This window comes from Sus scrofa, chromosome 17, assembly GCF_000003025.6.
Source record: "Sus scrofa isolate TJ Tabasco breed Duroc chromosome 17, Sscrofa11.1, whole genome shotgun sequence".
NCBI lineage: Eukaryota > Metazoa > Chordata > Mammalia > Artiodactyla > Suidae > Sus > Sus scrofa.
Genome location: NC_010459.5, coordinates 50,691,489 through 50,711,161, shown reverse-complemented (window position 1 = coordinate 50,711,161; position 19,673 = coordinate 50,691,489). Strand labels below are relative to the sequence as shown.

At 44.5% G+C, this 19,673-nt stretch overlaps 1 protein-coding gene across 2 annotated transcripts in view; it reads right to left on the bottom strand.

Annotated features, from left to right (window-relative positions):
• Nucleotides 1–19,673, bottom strand: part of ARFGEF2 (ADP ribosylation factor guanine nucleotide exchange factor 2) — a 100,410-nt gene that overhangs the window by 21,092 nt on the left and 59,645 nt on the right. For both annotated transcript variants that reach the window (XM_003483981.4, XM_005654245.3), the window contains exons 22-27: nt 16,868–17,015; nt 15,596–15,695; nt 12,622–12,662; nt 12,350–12,519; nt 8,048–8,199; nt 1,789–1,961 (exon numbers count right to left, since the gene is read on the bottom strand). In XM_003483981.4, the coding sequence (XP_003484029.1) occupies nt 1,789–1,961; nt 8,048–8,199; nt 12,350–12,519; nt 12,622–12,662; nt 15,596–15,695; nt 16,868–17,015 (784 nt within the window). The remainder of the gene's footprint in view (nt 1–1,788; nt 1,962–8,047; nt 8,200–12,349; nt 12,520–12,621; nt 12,663–15,595; nt 15,696–16,867; nt 17,016–19,673) is intronic.

Below are 19,673 nucleotides of genomic sequence, written 5' to 3'. Positions count from 1 at the left end.
TTCTTTCTGAGAAGTGTCCCTAAGGAAGTGAGAGAGGACAGCGAAAGAAAGCCAAGCTTCACTGGGAGGCCAAGGTGTCCGCTTTAGGATGGAGCATGCGGAACTCTGTAGAGTATAAACGTGGATATGTGCGAGTACAGTTGGCCCACAGGGCCCGCCTGACGGAAGCTGAGCCCTGAGCAAAGCTTTGGCCCCAGTTCTGTGATTCTGACACAGCCCCTAACTTCTCGGCCGTTTCCATCCTAAGACCACACCTCGTGCTGCCTCGCTGGAACCTTGGGAAGACAAAGGGAGATAAAGCAGGTCAGTGAGCTAAAGGTGACAGGCAACTTAGAAATGGAAGGTTTTCAAAATCCTACAAATACACCTAAGAGGAACATGAGTGGCAAGAAGTTTACAAGTTAAAAGACCTCAAAAAATCAAAGGTGATGCAACATCTTCCAACTTCCACAGATACTGAGACCAGTAAACACCTTGTGATGTGACGACAGGCAGGACCGAGGACCTGAGGTCAGTGCAGTGGAGGGACACCACACCGGCTCTGGGCTGGGCTGCCTGCACTCAATCCTGTTCCACCACCTCCTAGCTGCACGGCTTAAGACAAGCTGTCCTACTTGACTTTTCTGTGCCTCAGTGTCCTCTGCAGTAAAAGAGGGGGAAATACGGTACCCGCCTTGGTGGGTTCAACCTAACCCCAAATTCAAAAATGCTCGGGGAAAATAATTCCAGAAAGCTCCAAAAAGCAACTTGAATTTGCTGCGAGCTGGCAACGATTTACAGAGCCTTATGCCGTATTATGGGTCATGAGTAACCTGGACATGATGTGCAGTACACAGGAGGACGTGCGTAGGTGACACGCCAACACTATGCCGTTTCACGTTCGGGGCCTGAGCATCCCTGGATTTTGGTATCTGAGAGGGTTCTGGAGCCACCCTCCCACAGATACAGAGGGATGACGGTGGTCAGTTCTTGTTACTCACGCCACTTGTGTTCTACAAAGTCACTGCGAACCATGAATTAGCAAATACCGAACCATCACTCCCAAGGAACTGGGGGCTAGGTTCCTGCGAGCCTCTGGTTACACCACTTTCATCAACCTACGGACATGTATCCTTGTTTTATTTGTGTTTCTGTTTGAAGGCAATTCATTTAATACACTTTAATGATTTGTTAACATTGAACTCATGGCCAACAGCAACACAACTCATGCGTCCAAACCAAGGCTCTCGAAATCACACATTTTCTCCCTAAGTCCACAGAGCCGTCCGGCCCTTAGGGGCATGGGCCAGCTCCTCAGCACCGCGCTACGGGCCAGGTTCAACGACGAAGTCATCAACTAGGATAAAGATGCCAAATATGTGGCAGGAAGTTTTTACCACAGAAAGGATACTAATTTATTGCTAGTAAGAGAGGTGAGACATGAAGGCCGTGTGCAACCTCAGCCGGGAACGTGAGCCTTGGGTGGTGAGCATTTCCCTGCTCTGTGCCTGCCCGTGTCAGCAAATGACCACAAAAGGGCCGGGAATGTTGGTTGGGGGTCACGTATAGATTTTACTGAGTTAATGAATTCACAACTGTGGAATCTGCACCTAACCAGGGTTGACTGGGTTTCCTTCCTGGGGCTGCCGAGCACGTGGTTAGGAGCCCGGGGCACCACCTGGCACATGATTACATCACAGGGTAGCTACAGCAAGGAAGCCCCTTTGGGGAGTAAAACAGATGGGAAGTGGTCACGCCTCTAGACCTGCCACGTGGGACATCAGTCAGGAGGAGAAAAGAGACACGTACTGACGATGTGACCTGTGGTCTGGAAGGCCAGCTCCACGATGTTCCCATCATGGTCCGAGGCTGCCTGGTGGAACACAGCGAAGATGTTCTTCCAGCCTGAGCGGATGTTGGCAGCCTGGGAGTTCACCATCTGGGCGAGGCAGCGGATCACCATGTCCCGGATGGTGGGAGACCTGAGGAAGGAATGGGGCAGCCATGTCATCTGCACGAAGGGCAGTGGAAAGATAAAATGAATACAGCTCACAGCTGAGAAATGGCATTAAAAGAGATCAAAGAAGATGTAAAGAAATGGAAAGGTATTCCATGTTCCTGGATTGGAAAAATCAATATTGTAAAAATGGCCATACTACCCAAAGCAATCTACAGATTCAATGCAATCCCTATCAAATTACCCATGACATTGTTCACAGAACTAGAACAAACAATCCAAACATTTATATGGAACCACAAAAGACCCAGAATTGCCAAAGCAATACTGAGAAACAAAAACCAAGCAGGAGGCATAACTCTCCCAGACTTCAAGAAATACTACAAAGCCACAGTCATCAAGACCGTGTGTTACTGGTATCAAAACAGACAGACAGACCAATGGAACAGAATAGAGAACCCAGAAATAAACCCTGACACCTATGGTCAATTAATCTTTGACAAGGGAGGCAAGAACATAAAATGGGAAAAAGAAAGTCTATTCAGCAAGCATTGCTGGGAAACCTGGACAGCTGCATGCAAAGCAATGAAACTAGAACACACCCTCACTCCATGCACAAAAATAAACTCCAAATGGCTGAAAGACTTAAATATACGACAGGACACCATCAAACTCCTAGAAGAAAACATAGGCAAAACACTATCTGACATCAACATCATGAATATTTTTTCAGGTCAGTCTCCCAAAGCAATAGAAATTAGAGCAAAAATAAACCCATGGGACCTAATCAAACTGAAAAGCTTTTGCACAGCAAAGGAAACCAAAAAGAAAACAAAAGGACAGCTTACAGAATGGGAGAAAATAGTTTCAAATGATGCAACTGACAAGGGCTTAATCTCTAGAATATATAAACAACTTATACAACCCAACAGCAAAAAAACCAATCAATCAATGGAAAAATGGGCAAAAGACCTGAATAGACTGTTCTCCAAGGAGGATATGCAGATGGCCAGCAAACACATGAAAAAATGCTCAACATCGCTGATTATAAGAGAAATGCAAATCAAAACTACCATGAGATACCACCTCACACCAGTCAGAATGGCCATCATTAATAAGTCCACAAATAACAAGTGCTGGAGGGGCTGTGGAGAAAAGGGAACCCTCCTGCACTGCTGGTGGGAATGTAAACTGGTACAGCCACTATGGAGAACAGTTTGGAGATACCTTAGAAATCTATACATAGAACTTCCATATGACCCCGCAATCCCACTCTTGGGCATCTATCCAGACAAAACTCTACTTAAAAGAGACACATGCACCCGCATGTTCATTGCAGCACTATTCACAATAGCCAGGACATGGAAACAACCCAAATGTCCATCAACAGATGATTGGATTCGGAAGATGTGGTATATATACACAATGGAATACTACTCAGCCATAAAAAAGAATGACATAATGCCATTTGCAGCAACATGGATGGAACTAGAGACTCTCATACTGAGTGAAATGAGCCAGAAAGACAAATACCATATGATATCACTTATAACTGGAATCTAATATCCAGCACAAATGAACATCTCAAAAAAGAAAATCATGGACTTGGAGAAAAGACTTGTGGCTGCCTGATGGGAGGGGGAGGGAGTGGGAGGGATCGGGAGCTTGGGCTTATCAGACACAACTTAGAATAGATTTACAAGGAGATCCTACTGAATAGCATTGAGAACTGTCTAGATACTCATGTTGCAACAGAACAAAGGGTGGGGGAAAAAATGTAATTGTAATGTATACATGTAAGGATAACCTGATCCCCTTGCTGTACAGTGGGAAAATAAAAAAATTAAAAAAAAAAAAAGCATGAGAGAAAAAAAATCAGAGACAACAAAAAGAAAAAATAATAGAAGAGTCAGTGTGGGAGTTCCTGTCATGGCTCTGCAGAAATGAATCCGACTAGGAACCATGAGGTTGTAGGTTCGATTCCTGGCCTCACTCAGTGGGTTAAGGATCTGGCGTTGCCGTGAGCTGTGGTGTAGGTCACAGACGTGGCTCGGATCTGGTGCGGCTGTGGCTGTAGCTAGCAGCTGTAGCTCTGATGAGACCCCTAGCCTGGGAACCTTCATATGCCTCAAGTGCGCTCCCCCCACCCCCCCGAAAAGGCCTAAAAAAAGCAAAAAAAACCACAAAGAGTCAGTGTGGCAGTTGATGCCCACCTAGCAGTCATCCTCTCACCTCCTTAATAAGAGAAGTGTGATTTCATCTGGGCAGTAACATGCTCGATCTCAGGGGACCGATCATAAACAGTAAGACGATATGACAACCTTGTCTTGTGCGCCAGGCCCTCTGCTTCCCAGCCTCCCCCGACTCTGACTAATCGGATGTGAGAGAAGGGGAGGGGCTTGTGGGAAGGTTCTGCTTTGTCTTAAAAAGAACACACTGTCCCTTTTAATCATTCCCACATGGACACAGCGTGATGCCTGGAGCTAGAGTCTCTGTCCAGCAATCATGAAACAGTAAGCTCAAGGAAGCTTATTGCCCAGACAAAGGGAAAGAGCCTAGGTCCTTGGTGACAATTTGGCCTATGGAACTAAAGTTGGGACTGCCTGCCTCTGACTTGTTGTGTAAATAATACATAGCTTTGTGGTTTAAGCCACTGTTGGTTGGTTTTTCTGGCTCAAAACATTTAGACTAATACAGTCATAACTCTGCTTCCCAAAGATACCCACTCCTGATTTTTTTTCTTTTTTGGGGGCTGAACCCACAGCACATGGAAGTTCCCAGGCTACGAGTCAAATTGGAGCCATAGCTGCCGGCCTATACCACAGCCACAGCAATGCGAGCTGCATCTATGATCTATGTCGCAGCTTACGGCAATGCTGGATCTTTGAACCACTGAGTGAGGCCAGGGATTGAACCCACAACCTCATGGATACTAGTCAGGTTCTTAACCCACTGAGCCACAAAAGGAACTCATTCCTAAATTGTTAGTGCATATCCTCTTAGATTTTGGGGCAGAGATATTTGTGTTAGGGTAAATAAAATACACTTGGATGGGAGTATACGTGCATCATTTAAGATGAAATATTTAAATTTAATTACCACAAAACAAAACCCAAGAATAGAAAAGATGGCCCATTTTCTGAAGCAGCTGCAAGGTTCAATATGGTGTTACCTAGATATTTACAACAGATTAGCACATATGTCTTTAAGACATAAACACTAATGGAGTGAACACTATTATTTCAAAAATAGCAAAAAGCAAGACAACACAAACCTACTGCTTCTACTGCACTCTGAAAGCTTTGAAAGTCATCAGAGTGGTTTGGGGATGCTATATGTCCTAAGGACATCTGGCTTCGGACAACATTCAGGTTTGTCTACTGGACCCAGACTAACTGGTAATGGGGAAGGTCATTTAGAGAAGCAATGAGAAAATCAAAACAGAATCAAAGAAAGTCCACAAAGCCGCAGTCCACAAAGAAAATTTGCCACCGAGAAAATCAAAAGAGTCAAAAATTAGCCGCCAGTCCACAAAGAAAATTTGCTACCTGCAGATAACAGAGGACTGACTACAAACCTAGGGGACTTTAACACATGATACAAATGAATTCACAGTAGTCTTTCCCAGGGCAAAAAGCAACTTGTAGGCAAGAATTACACGTATTTATTAAGATGTTTTTAGCCTGACTGTTCAAAGTAATATATGACAACAATAAATGTTTTGGGAAATGTAGGAAGAAACATAAAGAAAAAGATACCTTTATATGATGCTATGGTATTTCACATGGATATCTCACTGTCTTCATTACTATACTATTTGTCAAATTCTATAACCTGCCCTTTTCACTGAATAACTAAGCATTTCCCGTGTTACAAACTTCGTGACCATTTTAGGCAGCTGCCCCACACTCCATATCAAGGCTATACCAACATGTACTTCAGCATTCTTGTATGGTTAGGTGGTTCCTGGATTTTCAAAAACTACTTCATGTGATTGACAACATTTCATTGTATTTTAAATTAACTTCTTGGGAGAGAGTTATAGAAGTGCAGAATTACTGGGTCAAAGGGCACAAAAATATTAAGGTTCTCGATGCATCCTGCCAACGTGCTTTTGAAAATGTTATAGCAAGTTGTGGTCCAACAGTGTCAGTGAGCGGCTGGCAGCGTGTGATTCTAAACTTCCTCTGGCCCTTTTCAGATGCTGGGTGGGCAGAGAAGGCCTGGAGTTAGGAGAGGAAGGACTCTGGGGCTGTTGGTACCCCGAGCCAGCCAGGTGGCCATGAGCACGCTGCTCAGCCCCACGAGGGCTCAGTCTCCTCAGCTGCTCTCCATAGCGTTCCCAAGGACAGGAGGGCATTTCTGTCCATAAGCTCCTATCAGGGGTGATGCCAGACTCAGGGATGAGCTTAATTTGGGCTCTCTTAAAATAAGTTATAAGGTCAAGCATATAGACATCAAGAGAAAGAGAGACATGTCAACTCTTTGCTGCTGTCAACTTCTGTGCTGCCCCCAAATGGCCTGTGCTGCCCCCAAATGGCCTTAAAGTCTTTGAGCTTGCAAGCCTTCATTTCCTTTTTAAAAATATGATCCTGGGAGTTCCCTGGTGGCCTATTATTTAAGGATCTGGCGTTGTCACTGCTGTGGCTTGGGTTTGATCCCTGGCACGGAAACTTCTGCGTGTTGCAGGTGTGTGTGGCCAAAAAAAAAATATGATTCCAACAGATCCAGAGTATATGCTTTAGGGATAAAGACAGACGTGAAGAGTGATGCCCGAAAGTCATCCTTGATATTTCTCCCTTGCCTGCCCCACGGCTCATCCACCAGCCCACACTGCAGGCTTTCTTTTCAAACGCCGGCAGAATCCAATCCCTCAGTGCCTCATCACCACTGCGACCTCTTTGGTCCAAACTTAGATAACTACAACGGCCAGCTAACTCATCCTCCTGTTACTCATTTCCACGCATAAATGCGGGATGATCCTTTACATGTGCTGGACCGCATCACTTCTCCCTGTGCTCAAAAGCCTCCAACGGCTGGCCTCTCACAGAGGGTGAGCCACAGTGCTGACCAAGTGGACTGGTCTAGTGACCTGGTGCCTACAAGCACTGGGACTTTTCTAGGATGCTCTGCCCTATTCACTGCCCCGCCCCCATTAGCCTCCTGGCTCCTCAACTATGTCAAGGACATCCTGCCCCAGGGCTTTTGCTCTTCCCTTTGCTCACCACACTCTTCCCAAGACCACCCCCAGCCACTCCTGGCTTGTTCCTCACTTTGGTTTAGGGTCCCCTTACCCAACATGTCCCATACAACAATAACTCCAAGAATAATTATCATGGAACATTTTATACCCACAAAAACAGATAGCATAGGGTAACAAACATACACATACCCATCCCTCAGCTGCAAGTATTTTGGACTGTTTGCTTTGTTGCTGTACAGCCGGCAGCAAGAATAGTATGTAGTGGATGGCAGGCCTCAAAAAGTATAGGCTAGGAGTTCCCACTGTGGAGCAATGGGATCAGAGGCATCTCTGCAGCACTGGGATGCAGGTTTGATTCCCAGCCTGGCACCGTGGGTTAAGGATCCGGTGCTGCTGCAGCATAGATCACAACTGTGGCTCAGATCTGATCCCAGGTCTGGGATCTGATCCCTGGCCTGGGAACTCCATATGCCACAGGGCAGCCAAAAACAAAAACAAAAACAAAAACAGGTAAAGAGAAAGAATGAAGAGAGTGACTGCTTCAGAGGGACAGCTGTTCTAAACTCTTTTATCACCTCCCTGGGGCAGAAATGCTGGGTCACACAATTGATGAGTCTGTTTGAGGGTGCTTTGTCAGTGGCTCACCCCCCGAACTCCTTCAGTACCAAGCCCAGAAGGATGCATGACCTGTTTCTATGAGTTGCTGGGGGGTAACCTGTTCTCCAGGGAGAGGTCGCACACAGATCTTAGTGTGATCTACTTAGAGACAAGGTATGAACTGTAGTCTGCTCGTTTTATTTGCTTCTACCAACGAGAGAGGGAAAAATTAATAGTGTAGTTAATGTCAGAAGGCCTTTGAGACTCCCAACGGGGATGTAACCAAGGATTTTCTAGAACAATGCACGTACCTGTTTTTCTTCATGATATGCTCAAAGGGCCTCAGAAAATCTTTCTGGAAACGGAAGTTGGCTAATTCTCCCTTCTCAAGAAATTTCATGGATAGTTGCCTTAATGAGTCAACAGCGAAGATAGCCACATCCTCATTGGGGTTACAGCCAACCTGAGCAGGAACAGGACGTGAGGTGAGAGAGGCAGAGCAACGCCTGTGGATACGGGATTCTGACCATCAAAGACAGACAAGCTGCCTCAAGGTAAATGCTCTGGGACAGCACACCTTAGGACAAGAAAAGGTATTTCTTGGCCATGACCTATACCATTTTAAGTTTAATGACAAAAGATCACTATCACACATTTAACTAAACATGCTTTCAAATGTGCTAACTTTGTGTCTCTCTGTCACATTTTGATAAGCCTTGCAATATTTCAAACTCTTCATTATTATATTTGCTATAATGATCTGTGATCAGGAACCTCTGACGTTACTATGTGCAAAAAGATTACAACTTACTGAAGGTTCAGGTAATGCTTTTTTTCTTTTCCTTTCTTTTTTGGGCCGCACTTGTGGTATATAGAAGTTCCCAGGCTAGGGGTTGAATTGAGTTGCAGCTGCTAGCCTACACCACAGCCACAGCAACACAGGAGCTGAGCCGTATCTGCGAACTACACCAAAGTTCACGGCAATACCAGGTCCTTAATCCCACTGAGCGAGGCCAAGGATAGAACCCACATTCTCATGATAGGTACCTGTTGGGTTTGTAACCTGATAAGCCACAACAGGAAGTCCTGACTTGCACTTTTTAAGCAATAAAGTTTTTTTTTTTTTTGGTCACACCCATGGCATGCAGAAGTTCTTAGGCCAGGGACTGAACCCAAGCTATAGCAGTAACCAGAGCCAGAGCAGTGACAATGCCAGATTCTTAACCCACTGAGCCACCGGGGAACTCGAATATTTTAAAATTAAGGTGTGTACAGTTTTGTTTTTTGTGATTTTTTTTTTTTTTTTTTTGTCTTTTCTAGGGCCACACCTGCAGCATATGGAGGTTCCCAGGCTAAGGGTCTAATTGGAGCTATAGCCGCCAGTCTACGCCATAGCCACTAGGGATCTGAGCTGTGTCTGAGACCTACAACACAGCTCACAGCAACACCAGATACTTAACCTAATGAACTAGGCCAGGGATCGAACCTGCAACCTCATGGTTCCTAGTTGGATTCATTAACCACTGAGCCATGACGGGAACGCCTGTGTACAGTTTTTTAATTGCATACTTAATACACCACAGTATGGTATAGGCATAACTTTTATGCACTGGGAAACAAAAACATTCATGGGACTCGCTTTGCTGCAACATTTGCTTTACTGTGTTTGTCTGGAACTAAACCCATAGTATCTCTGGGGTCTGCCTGTACACCAAACAGATTAAAAAGCAATTAGCTTTGGGGAGGGTCTGGTTGAGAGGTGCTGATAGTCAAAGGTGCTTTTAGCTATAATTTTTTTAAAGTGTTCATGCAACGTTGATGTAATTAGACACTATTAGGAACACTATTCCTGGAGTTCCTGTTGTGGCTCACCAGTAGTGAACTTGACTAGCATCCATGAAGATGCGGGTTTGATCCCTGGCCTTGATCAATGGGTTAAGGATCCAGCGTTGCCATGAGCTGTGGTGCAGGTCACAGATGTGGCTCAGATCCTGCGATGCTGTGGCTAAGGTATAGGCTGGGAGTTGTAGCTCCAGTAAACCCTGAGCCTGGGAACTTCCATATGCCACCAGTGCAGACTCCCCATCCTCGCCCCCCCCCAAAAGAATACTCTTCCCCACTTCAAAAACCCAGGATTCAGGAATTCTTGCTTCAGGAATATACACAGGCTTACCGTGCAGTTTTTGCACACCCAAGGACATACTTGTGTCCTAGTTTGGAAGAAAAGAAACATGTGACTGTTGCAATGACTGTGCTAGAATCCTGAGAACTGTACTCAGCCATCCCTATTCAAAGCCACAGGACTCTCATGTGCTCTGTTCTCAGAGGAAAGCAGAACATCCTTCTGAGGTGGTGGAAAGAAAGACGAGCCCTGGAGTGAGCAATTGAGTTTTCCACAACTCTGTGCTTAACAGCACTGATTAGATGGAACAGACACCGCAACAAGGCTGATAACCATGAAATGTCTAATTACAATCTGCCAGCCTAGATCCCAAGCTTGTCATAGGCTTGGACAGGAATAGGAAGTGCAGTCAGGATGATGGTTCACACATTTTCTTTCTCTAAAAACTTCACATCAATGATTTCAATTGGCCCACTAAGAATTTATTTATCCAAAATGGTGGGAAAAAATGGCTCTTGAGTTGACTGACTCTTCAGATGACAGTGTTGCCATTGCTCTGGTCTTTTGGAGGCTCTCATGACTGCCTCTTCACTGGCGGTTCAGGAAGGCCACCTCCGGAGAGGCCTGACACAGCACGTTGCCTGTCTGTCATCAGCTATTCTATCACAAAACTCAAGTGAGCTCCACGAGGGCAGGGGCCTCATCTGCCTACTACCTGGCCCAAGCACTCAGACAGTCTGTTAAAGAGGTGGTGTTCTCAGAGGTACCTTACTTTGAGCTGATAAGGAAGTAAAATAAACAAAGAACTCTGATTAGCTGATGGACCAAGTTAGAAGCAAGACTACATCTGACAATGCCTCATTTCAGTGAGGTCCTGCAACTGCCCAGGAGAGTCAACAGCGCCCCCCTTTTCCCTATTTGATTTCCTGACATCAATTGCTAGCGTTCAATCGATCATGGTGGCGTATTTACATTGTTCTATATCCCTATGGCAGATGATTTCTATTTTTTGGTGGGCACGCGGGGGTGGGGGTGGGTGGGGGTGGTTTGAGCCCGAGGCATGTGCAAGTTTCTGGGCCAGGGATCACCCCTGTGCCACAGCAGTGACCCAAGCCACTGTAGTGACAATGCTGGATTCTTAACCTGCTGCACTGCAAGAGAACTCCCCAGAATTTCTTTTTATAATTTTCTTCTATACAACATAGAGAAGCAATTCTCTTTTGGATAAATTGTCTCTTATTAACACTACTTTATTTTTATTTATTTTTGGCTCCTTAACCTGCTGAGCCACTAGGAAACTCCTATTAACACTATTTTAAAGCGTCTATATTACAACTCTTTATCTCCAGGCCTGAGAAAATTTTTTTGAAATTATGAAATGTGTTTTGGTTGGAAACAGTGTTATTAAGCTGTTAGTTTTCCCTTAAGCAAATGACATTACAGATACAGACATACATATACATAATAAATATTCTGATTTCATTTGTTCAATATACCTGTGCACATGTTTATATGTATATAATGAAACCACTAGTGGAGAAAATCTGGTTTTCTCTCAGTAGGTGTCAGTCTTAGAACACAGAAGTCTCTGGCTTGCTTCTGATTTAAATAAATGTTAGTCTCCTTGACAAAGGTTTCAGAAGAGTGGTGGCCATGGGAGCCGGAATACAAGACATAGTGACATGTACAGTGAAACTATATAGAACGTAACCATCTTCGGTCATTCAAAAGGTGCATCGGGATTTTGCAACACTTCAAACACCAGTATGTTTGTCCAGTGACTATAAGGATTTTTCTGGTGTCAGCTTAGATCCTAAATATGGAATAATAAAGTTTTTTCTTTTTTTTTTCTTTTGCTTTTTAGGGCTGTACCAGCAGCATATGGAAGTTGACAGGTTAGGGGTCAAATCGAGGCTATAGCTTCCGGGCTACACCACAGTCACAGCAATGTGGCATCTGAGCCACGTCTGTGACCTATAACACAGCTCACGGCAATGCTGGATCCCTGACCCACTGAGTGAGGCCATGGATCCAATCCGAATCCTCTTGGATACTAGTTGGATTCATTTCTGCTATGCCACAATGGAAACTCCCTTCTTTTTTCTTTTCTGGCTGCCCTGAAGCAAATGGAAATTCCCAGGCCAGGGATCAAATTGAAGCCAGAGCTGCGACCTACACCACAGCTGCAGCCAGGCCAGATCCTTAACCCAGTGCACCAGGCTGGGGATCGAAATGGCGCCTCCACAGAGACAAGCTGGATCATTAACCCACTACACAACAGTGGGAACTCCTAAAGTGTTTTCAATACTAGTGGATTTTTAATTCATTCTCTGTGAGTTCTATCAGTCTCTGAGTATGCTACAAGCTGTTTGTGACTCTCCAGGGGACGTGATTATAGGCATCTAAAACACTCAAATCACTTCTTTTCTGAATTTAGCTGCCTACCTTGTTTTGGACAAGGATAAAGTGGTTTTTGAATTTGAAGCGTTACCTTATTGAAGTGATCTCCAATCACATGCCATATCCGGGACCACTGCAGTCGGATCCGATTCATGTTGTAGTACGATATTTCCACAATCTTCTGCAAGCTGAACATGCGGGGGTGGTGGGGGGAAGCCAGCTCATCCATGGACACGGCACACAGCCAGCGGACAAAGTCAACTATAGGCCAGACCCAACAACACACGTGAGGCCTCGTTAGTAATGGTCCGACAGTCACAACATGAGGCTTCTGTAGTTGTCACATGTGAGTCGACTACATACCTATTGCATTTCCATCCAGTCTGGTAGATCCAGTAAAGATTCTAGGAAGAAAATTCCAGACATAATACAGTAAAAACGAGATTTGGAAGCTGAAGTTTCAATTTCAAACATTTATAAAAGACAGAAAAGAAACATTTCAGGTCTGGCACTTCCACTAGAATAAATGATGAGGCATCAGATGTAGAGAACTGGTCAATGAGCTGAGTTGAGAGCAGAAATGACAGAAAGAGAAAGTGACACATCAAAAGGATGGGAGAAGAGTCAAAATATAATAGCAGTAAATGTCACAACAGAGGGAGTGGCAGGGCGAGGACCTTTAAAAAGCTGTTCCTTTAGTAGAACAACTGAAAAACTGACAAAAATTTTACAAAATGAACTTTTTCAGACCTAACTCTGGAAACTACCAAAGGCTTGTCAAAATGATTATGCAAGAAAAATGGCTGAGCAGTTCGTGTTGTGGCTTAGCCGTAATGAACCTGACTAGTAAGGAGGCAGGTTAGATCCCTGGCCTCACTCAGCGGGTTAAGGATCCAGCGTTGCTGTGAGCTGTAGTATAGGTTGCAGACGCGGCTTGGATCTGGCGTTGCTGTGGCTGTGGTGTAGGCCGGCAGCTGCGGCTCCGATGCCACCCCTAGCCTAGGAACTTCACATGCCGCAGGTACAGCCCTAAAAAAGAGAAAAACGGCTGAATCTTTACAGACAGCATATAGTTGGACTATGTTTATTTAATCCATCCTGCCAATCTCACTTTAATTCAAAGACACAAACAGGTTGAAAGTAAAAGTATGAAAAAAAAGATACAGCATGCAAACCGTAAACAAAAGAGAGTAAGAGTAGCTGCACTGATATCAGACAATACAGACTTAAAACTAAAATCACTGCTAGAGACAACATTTTAAAAAAAAAATATTTATTTATTTATTTAGTCTTTTTGCCATTTCTAGGGCTGCTTCCCGTGGCTTACGGAGGTTCCCAGGCTAGGGGTCCAATTGGAGCTGTAGCCACCGGCCTACGCCAGAGCCACAGCAACATAGTATCTAAGCCATGTCTGCGATTTACACCACAGCTCACGGCAGCGCCGGATCCTTAACCCTCTGAGCAAGGCCAGGGATCGAACCCACAACCTCACGGTTCCTAGTCGGATTCGTTAACCACTGAGCCACGACGGGAACTCCCAAAGAACATTTTGTAATGATAAAAGGTTTATTTAATCTATGAAAAAAACCTAACAATTGTAAACATACATGCATCTAACAACAGAGCCCCAAAATCATGAGGCAAAAGAGACAGACTAGAAAGGGGGAAACAGCCAATTCATCGATGTCCAGAATCAGCAAGTCCACACCGGCAGGAAGTACATCAGTGGTTGTAGGAACTGGTGGGAGAGGAAATGGGGAGCACCTGCTAGCAGATGCGGGGCTTCCGTACCGGGTGACGAAAAGGCTCTCAAGTTAGACGGTGGTGATGGCTCCACCACGCAGAATGTACTGAAAAGCCACTGAATTGTACATTTTAAAGCAGTAATGAAATCTTTTGGTGTGTGAATTATATCTAAAAAAAATGTAATGGCACACAAAAAGGTGCTACTGTCTACTCCCTGGCTAAGGCAGAGAAAAAGGAAAGAAGTGTGTGGTTAGCAGCAGAATTATACGTTTTGTTCTTTGGGCCTAAACCAAAGGGAAAGCAGTAGGGACAACTCATCAAAGGTGCACTACGGGCAGTATCTGCTGGAAAGAAGGGGAGAGGCAACAGGAGCAAGGTGATCAAAATATGCTAATAACGGGTTAAAAATACAGGCGTTCCCGTTGTGGCACAGCAGAAACAAATCCGACTAGGAACTATGAGGTTTCGGGTTTGATCCCTGGGTTAAGGATCTGGTGTTGCCATGAGCTGTGGTGTGGGTTGCAGATGTGGCTCAGATTTGGCGTTGCTGTGGCTGTGGCGTAGGCTGGTGGCTGTGGTTCCATTAGACCCCTAGCCTGGGAACCTCCATATGCTGTGAGTGCAGCCCTAAAAGGACAAAAGACACACACATACACACACACACACACACACACACGAGTTAAAAATACTAAGAAAATAGTTCTGAGAGCAATATAAATTATATCATATATTCTATATAGCCATCATCTCAAAAATATCTATATTTAATGTACAAGATTATTTTCAGCAGTTTGTTTTTAAGAAAAAGTCCTATTTTATTTTAATTTTTTGCTTTTTAGGGCTGAACCCACAGCATATGAAGTTCCCAGGCTAGGGGTCGAACTGGAGCTACAGTTATCAGCCTACACCACAGCCACAGCTAATGGCAGATCTGAGCTGCATCTGCAACCTACCCCACAGCTCACGGCAACATCGGATCCTCAACCCACTGAGAGAGGCCAGGGATCGAACCCACATCCTCACGGATACTAGTCGGGTTTGTTTTCCATGTACCACAACAGGAACTGCACAAGTCCTATGTTAAGCATCAGTACATAATGAATATCTTCCAATGAGAATACGTATGTTTCTCCTGGATGTTCAAGTCAAGTTTTAAGTAAACAGAAACAATGGGAAGGTTTTGAAGAAAAAGAAATGGAAATGTCAACTTGGCCAACTCTCACTCATGGGTAGGCTTTAAATCCTAAGCTCTTCTTAAAAATTTTTAAAAAGTAATTTCTACACTAAGGAAACAAGGTAATCTAAAACATGAACACAAGCAAAAATTCTTGTGTTTGACATACTGCGGTCACCAAGTTAAAGTTATAATCTTAAAAAAGGTTATGATATAATTCAAGATCAAAATCCAAATGAATGGGAAAGTTAGTACTTGTGGATCTGAGTACCACTTTCGATCTTTCTTAGTGTGAGTGGTCTGGAGCTGACAACACTTAAAACAGTCAAACAAACTAGGAATCATTCATACATAGTAACTACATAGAAGACGGGAGCCACTGGGTAGTCCAGCTTCACTGGAGAACAAAATCATTACCTGTCTACAGCTACGACCACACTCTGTGAGCTGGTCTCACCAACGGATTCCTGGAAGCTGGCCATCTGTCTTTTATCCACTCCTCCACTCACCAAATTGCCTGAAACACAAGGCACAAGGTCAAAAACAGTCAGGTATTTGGAACAAAGTATCCTGTGGTGTCAATACTCAAAGACAAGATAATGGTTTGCAGGAAAAAACAAACAAACCCCAAACCCTCAAACGATGACAATAAAATTAAACCTAGGTTTTGGCATATGGCATTTAGAATACATCCTTACTACAAGCTCCCTTGCTTGTATCAACCATCTCCCTTTGTTAATAGTCTTCTACATTTTTATAGTATTAAATGCCTGTGTTTAGGGAAACAAATTCAAATCGAGTGATCCTAACCCAGAGCTCCTAGAACATGTAATGGATCACACCTGCTGAAGGTCTGGGGTGCTCTCTGGGAGTTCACTCCACTCATCCTCACGTACACCCCAAGAAGTAGGTGCTATTATACCTCCCTCATTTTCATAGTCTGTGCTTTTGTTATACGGTACTATTCCAACCACTGTATGTAGGACCTAGGAGCCTGCTCTCTGCATCAAATGGCCTGGGTTCGAAACCTGCCTCTACCACTTCCTTGCAGTGAGACTCTGTTCAAGTCACTTCATCCCCTTGTGCCTCACTTTTCTCATTTACACAATGGGGATGACAACAGGCCCAACCTTACTGAGTCATTACAAGGATTAAATGAGTTAAAATATATAAACCAAGTGCTTAGAATGTGGCCTGGATGTTTGTTTGCCCTTTTTACTATTACATCTCTGACAAGAGAGTCTCTCTGTTCAACGCATTGCCAGAGATAATTCTACGTTCCTAAGAACGCTATCTAACAAGGCCCCCAAATGAACTTGGAAGCAAGGCTGAATCTACCTTCAAAAATCCAGATATGCAAACCCACTTCTCTAACACCAGGTATTAAGGCTGTAAAGGTCAAAAACAGTCAGGTATTTGGAAAAGCAAATGGCTCCCCTCCCCCATACAGTTATACACGTAGAAAGAAGAGTAATGCAGCCTGCTGATGTGGATAAAACAGGCATTTACTCGACAGGTTAATCACAATTTAGAGAGCTGAGGCAGCACTTCTGCTCCCACTAACAAACAAAGTGTCAGCTGGCAAGGAAGGAAGAGACGGCCTACAGGACAGTCCTGATGAGACAAGAAGGGTTTCACTCGGTTGACTGGTGCATCCGTGACGGCCAGCAGTGGGGCCTGGTATCTTACCGAGGCCAAGGCCCATGAACTCTTCTCCCGCCAACGTGTGGCCCTTCAGGCTGCCTTCTCTTTCCCGCCCGGACCCAGACAGGTATCGGGTCTTCACCCCGGTTCCTATCAGCTGAGCGAGCTCCAGTTGGCTGATGCATTTCAAGATCTAATGGAAAGAAGGTTTGAAGAAATGAGTTTCCCGAAACTTCATGGTCTGAAAAGGGCATTATCATCTTGAATTAGTCATTAAGAGTTCTTTGAAACACACAGCTTCCCAGGTGAGAATAAAATCTGAGGGCCTCAGGATGGCTTCCCTGATTCTGGCTAGGCAAGCTGCTCATGTGAGTCTGGAAGACAGACTTCCATTTTTTTTTTTTTAAACTATTAAAAAGAGAAAGAGAAAATGAGCAAAAGAAATAAGGAGTGCAATAAAGTTATGCTATGCAGATGTTTAATTATGCAAATTTAGTAAGTGCTCAATAGAGAAAGAAAAAAGTGTTTGATCGGAGGATGGGATTTCACACAGTGGGCCCCTCGGCAAGTGCACCACCTAGGCTGACTCGGCCACCCCCATCTTCCTTCTACTCTACCCCTGGGAGAGATAACCCCAGCCTCCCTGCTGTCCCTTTAACTCCACATGTCTCGTCCTACTCCAGAGCCTCTGCGCGTCCTGTTTCTCAGGCTTGAACATGCTCCTGTGCTCTTCCCTGCGGCTCACCTGTGAGAGTCCAGGCTCAGACGTGTGTCCCTCAGAGAGACCTCCTGTGACCACCCTGATCCCCAGCACTGTATTTTTTTCTTAGCACTTGCTACTTTTTGCTATTGTGCCATACATTTGTTTGTTCTCTGTCTTAACTGCCAGCCAACAGGGTATTAACTCTGTCTGGTTCACTGTTGAACCCCCAGCCTTAAGATAATCAGCAATTCTTAACTGAATAAACAAGAAGGTGCCCTGGGATGGGTGTGCAGCGGAGAAAAGACTACCTTCCAGCCCTAGTGGGTGGGTCAGGTGCTAGGGAAGGCACCCCTGCACACGGGCTCTCTCCCACCTGGAGCTTACCTGAAGAAGCAGAGACTGGTTTCCACTTCTACTGGGGCGAAAACTGGCTGCCTGAAACTGACTGAGGGATGGCATGGAGATCTCCAGGTAAGCCCTTGCCAAGGAATTTCCATGGGAATTTCTGACTAAAGCTGAGTTTTGCTTTGCACATGACCTTACAAGCCAGTCCCAGAGTCCAGGGCTCCACGATACCACTGAGTACTGCTGCGTATTTTTACTAAAAACTGCCTTTCTTTTGAATGAGAAAGGTTCTTAATTCCACCAGAGAGAGCCCTCCTCTGACTGCTCCACAGGGCATGATGCTAAAGAATTCCTATAGCAAACTGTTAATGTCCTCCCTTTTCCAGAAGGTGGGATAGCTGGAATTTCAAGTATGTCAGTAATATTGGTGGCCAACGACTTATTGGCTCCAACCTGATTTCTAAAGATTTCTCACCATCAAATAGTTGGCTGATCCTTTTGTTTTTTTCTTTTTTTTCATTTTGGCCACTCTGTGGCATAAGGAATTCCCAGGCCAGGGATCAGATTTGAGCCACAAGTGTGACACTGGATCTTTTAACCCACTGTGCCGGGCCGGAGACTGAACCTGCATCCTGGCAATGCGGAGACGCTGCCGATCCTGCGGCACCAGAGCAAGAACTCCAGGATTCATTTTTAACATTTCCAAATGCTGCTATATACTTGGCAACCGGCAGGAACCTCACATTGTCATATCTCTCATGTTAAAGAAAGTTCTACAGTTCTGCTTTGTATGAATATTAAATTAATATTGTTCTATGAAAAAAAAAAGAAAGTTCTAGGAAAGAGAGCAGCTATTTATTGCTACATTATGCATTGTGACTCCTCAGAAAACAGGAAATTATTTCTTTTAAAAAAAAGCACACAACTCAAAACAACTTCCTTCCCTATATTTTCTAATATGGAATATTCCAGAGTTGTGACAGAGAGAGTTTGCGTGAAAGGGAGAGAGGTACAGCCATGGTGATGACGACGCTAACAACTAAGACCTACTGAGTTTTTGCTACTCACCAAGTACAGTTCTAAGCCCTTTTCCACATATCAACTCCTTTAATTCTCACAACCACCCTGCGAAGGTTGTACAAAGGAGGAAGGGGAGGCTCTGATGACGACCAGTCATGTCATACAGGCAGGAAGAGGTGGGTACTCGGCCTTTCCCCTAAAACTATGCTATCCCTATGGCAGAAGGCGGAGAGCAATTTTCTAAGGCATCGCCATACCCACTTCTGTGCTCTCATGTCTATTCTCTCAGTTTTCTCTTAAAAACCAAAAAGTAATACATGCAGACAACAGAAAAATTACGAAATACAACTTAAGGGAAAAAAGAAGAAAATAAATCGCCTCCATAGTTGTATCAACAGATAGGATGTTAACATTCGTGTTTATCTTCTCAAATCTCATTTTCTGTGTGTCTTTGGCACAAGGAATGATTCCTCACAAGGTTTTATAATGATTTTTTAATTTAATATAATATGGTGATCTCCTCATAATATTAAATAGTCTTTAATAACGTCTTTGACTTTTTTTTCCTCAAGTCTCTTTTAACCCACAGGCCTCCACCCTCACCCCAACCTCAGCCCGGCCTGGCCCTTATTTCTCCAGCAGTTTATCTGTGGAAGAACTTGATCATGTGCTCTGAGAGTCTGTCATATTGATCATGTGCTCTGAGAGTCTGTCATATCCTACAATCTGCAGGCTGCATTCTCACCACGCCGTTTACTGTGCTCCTCTGCCCCTGTGTTTCCT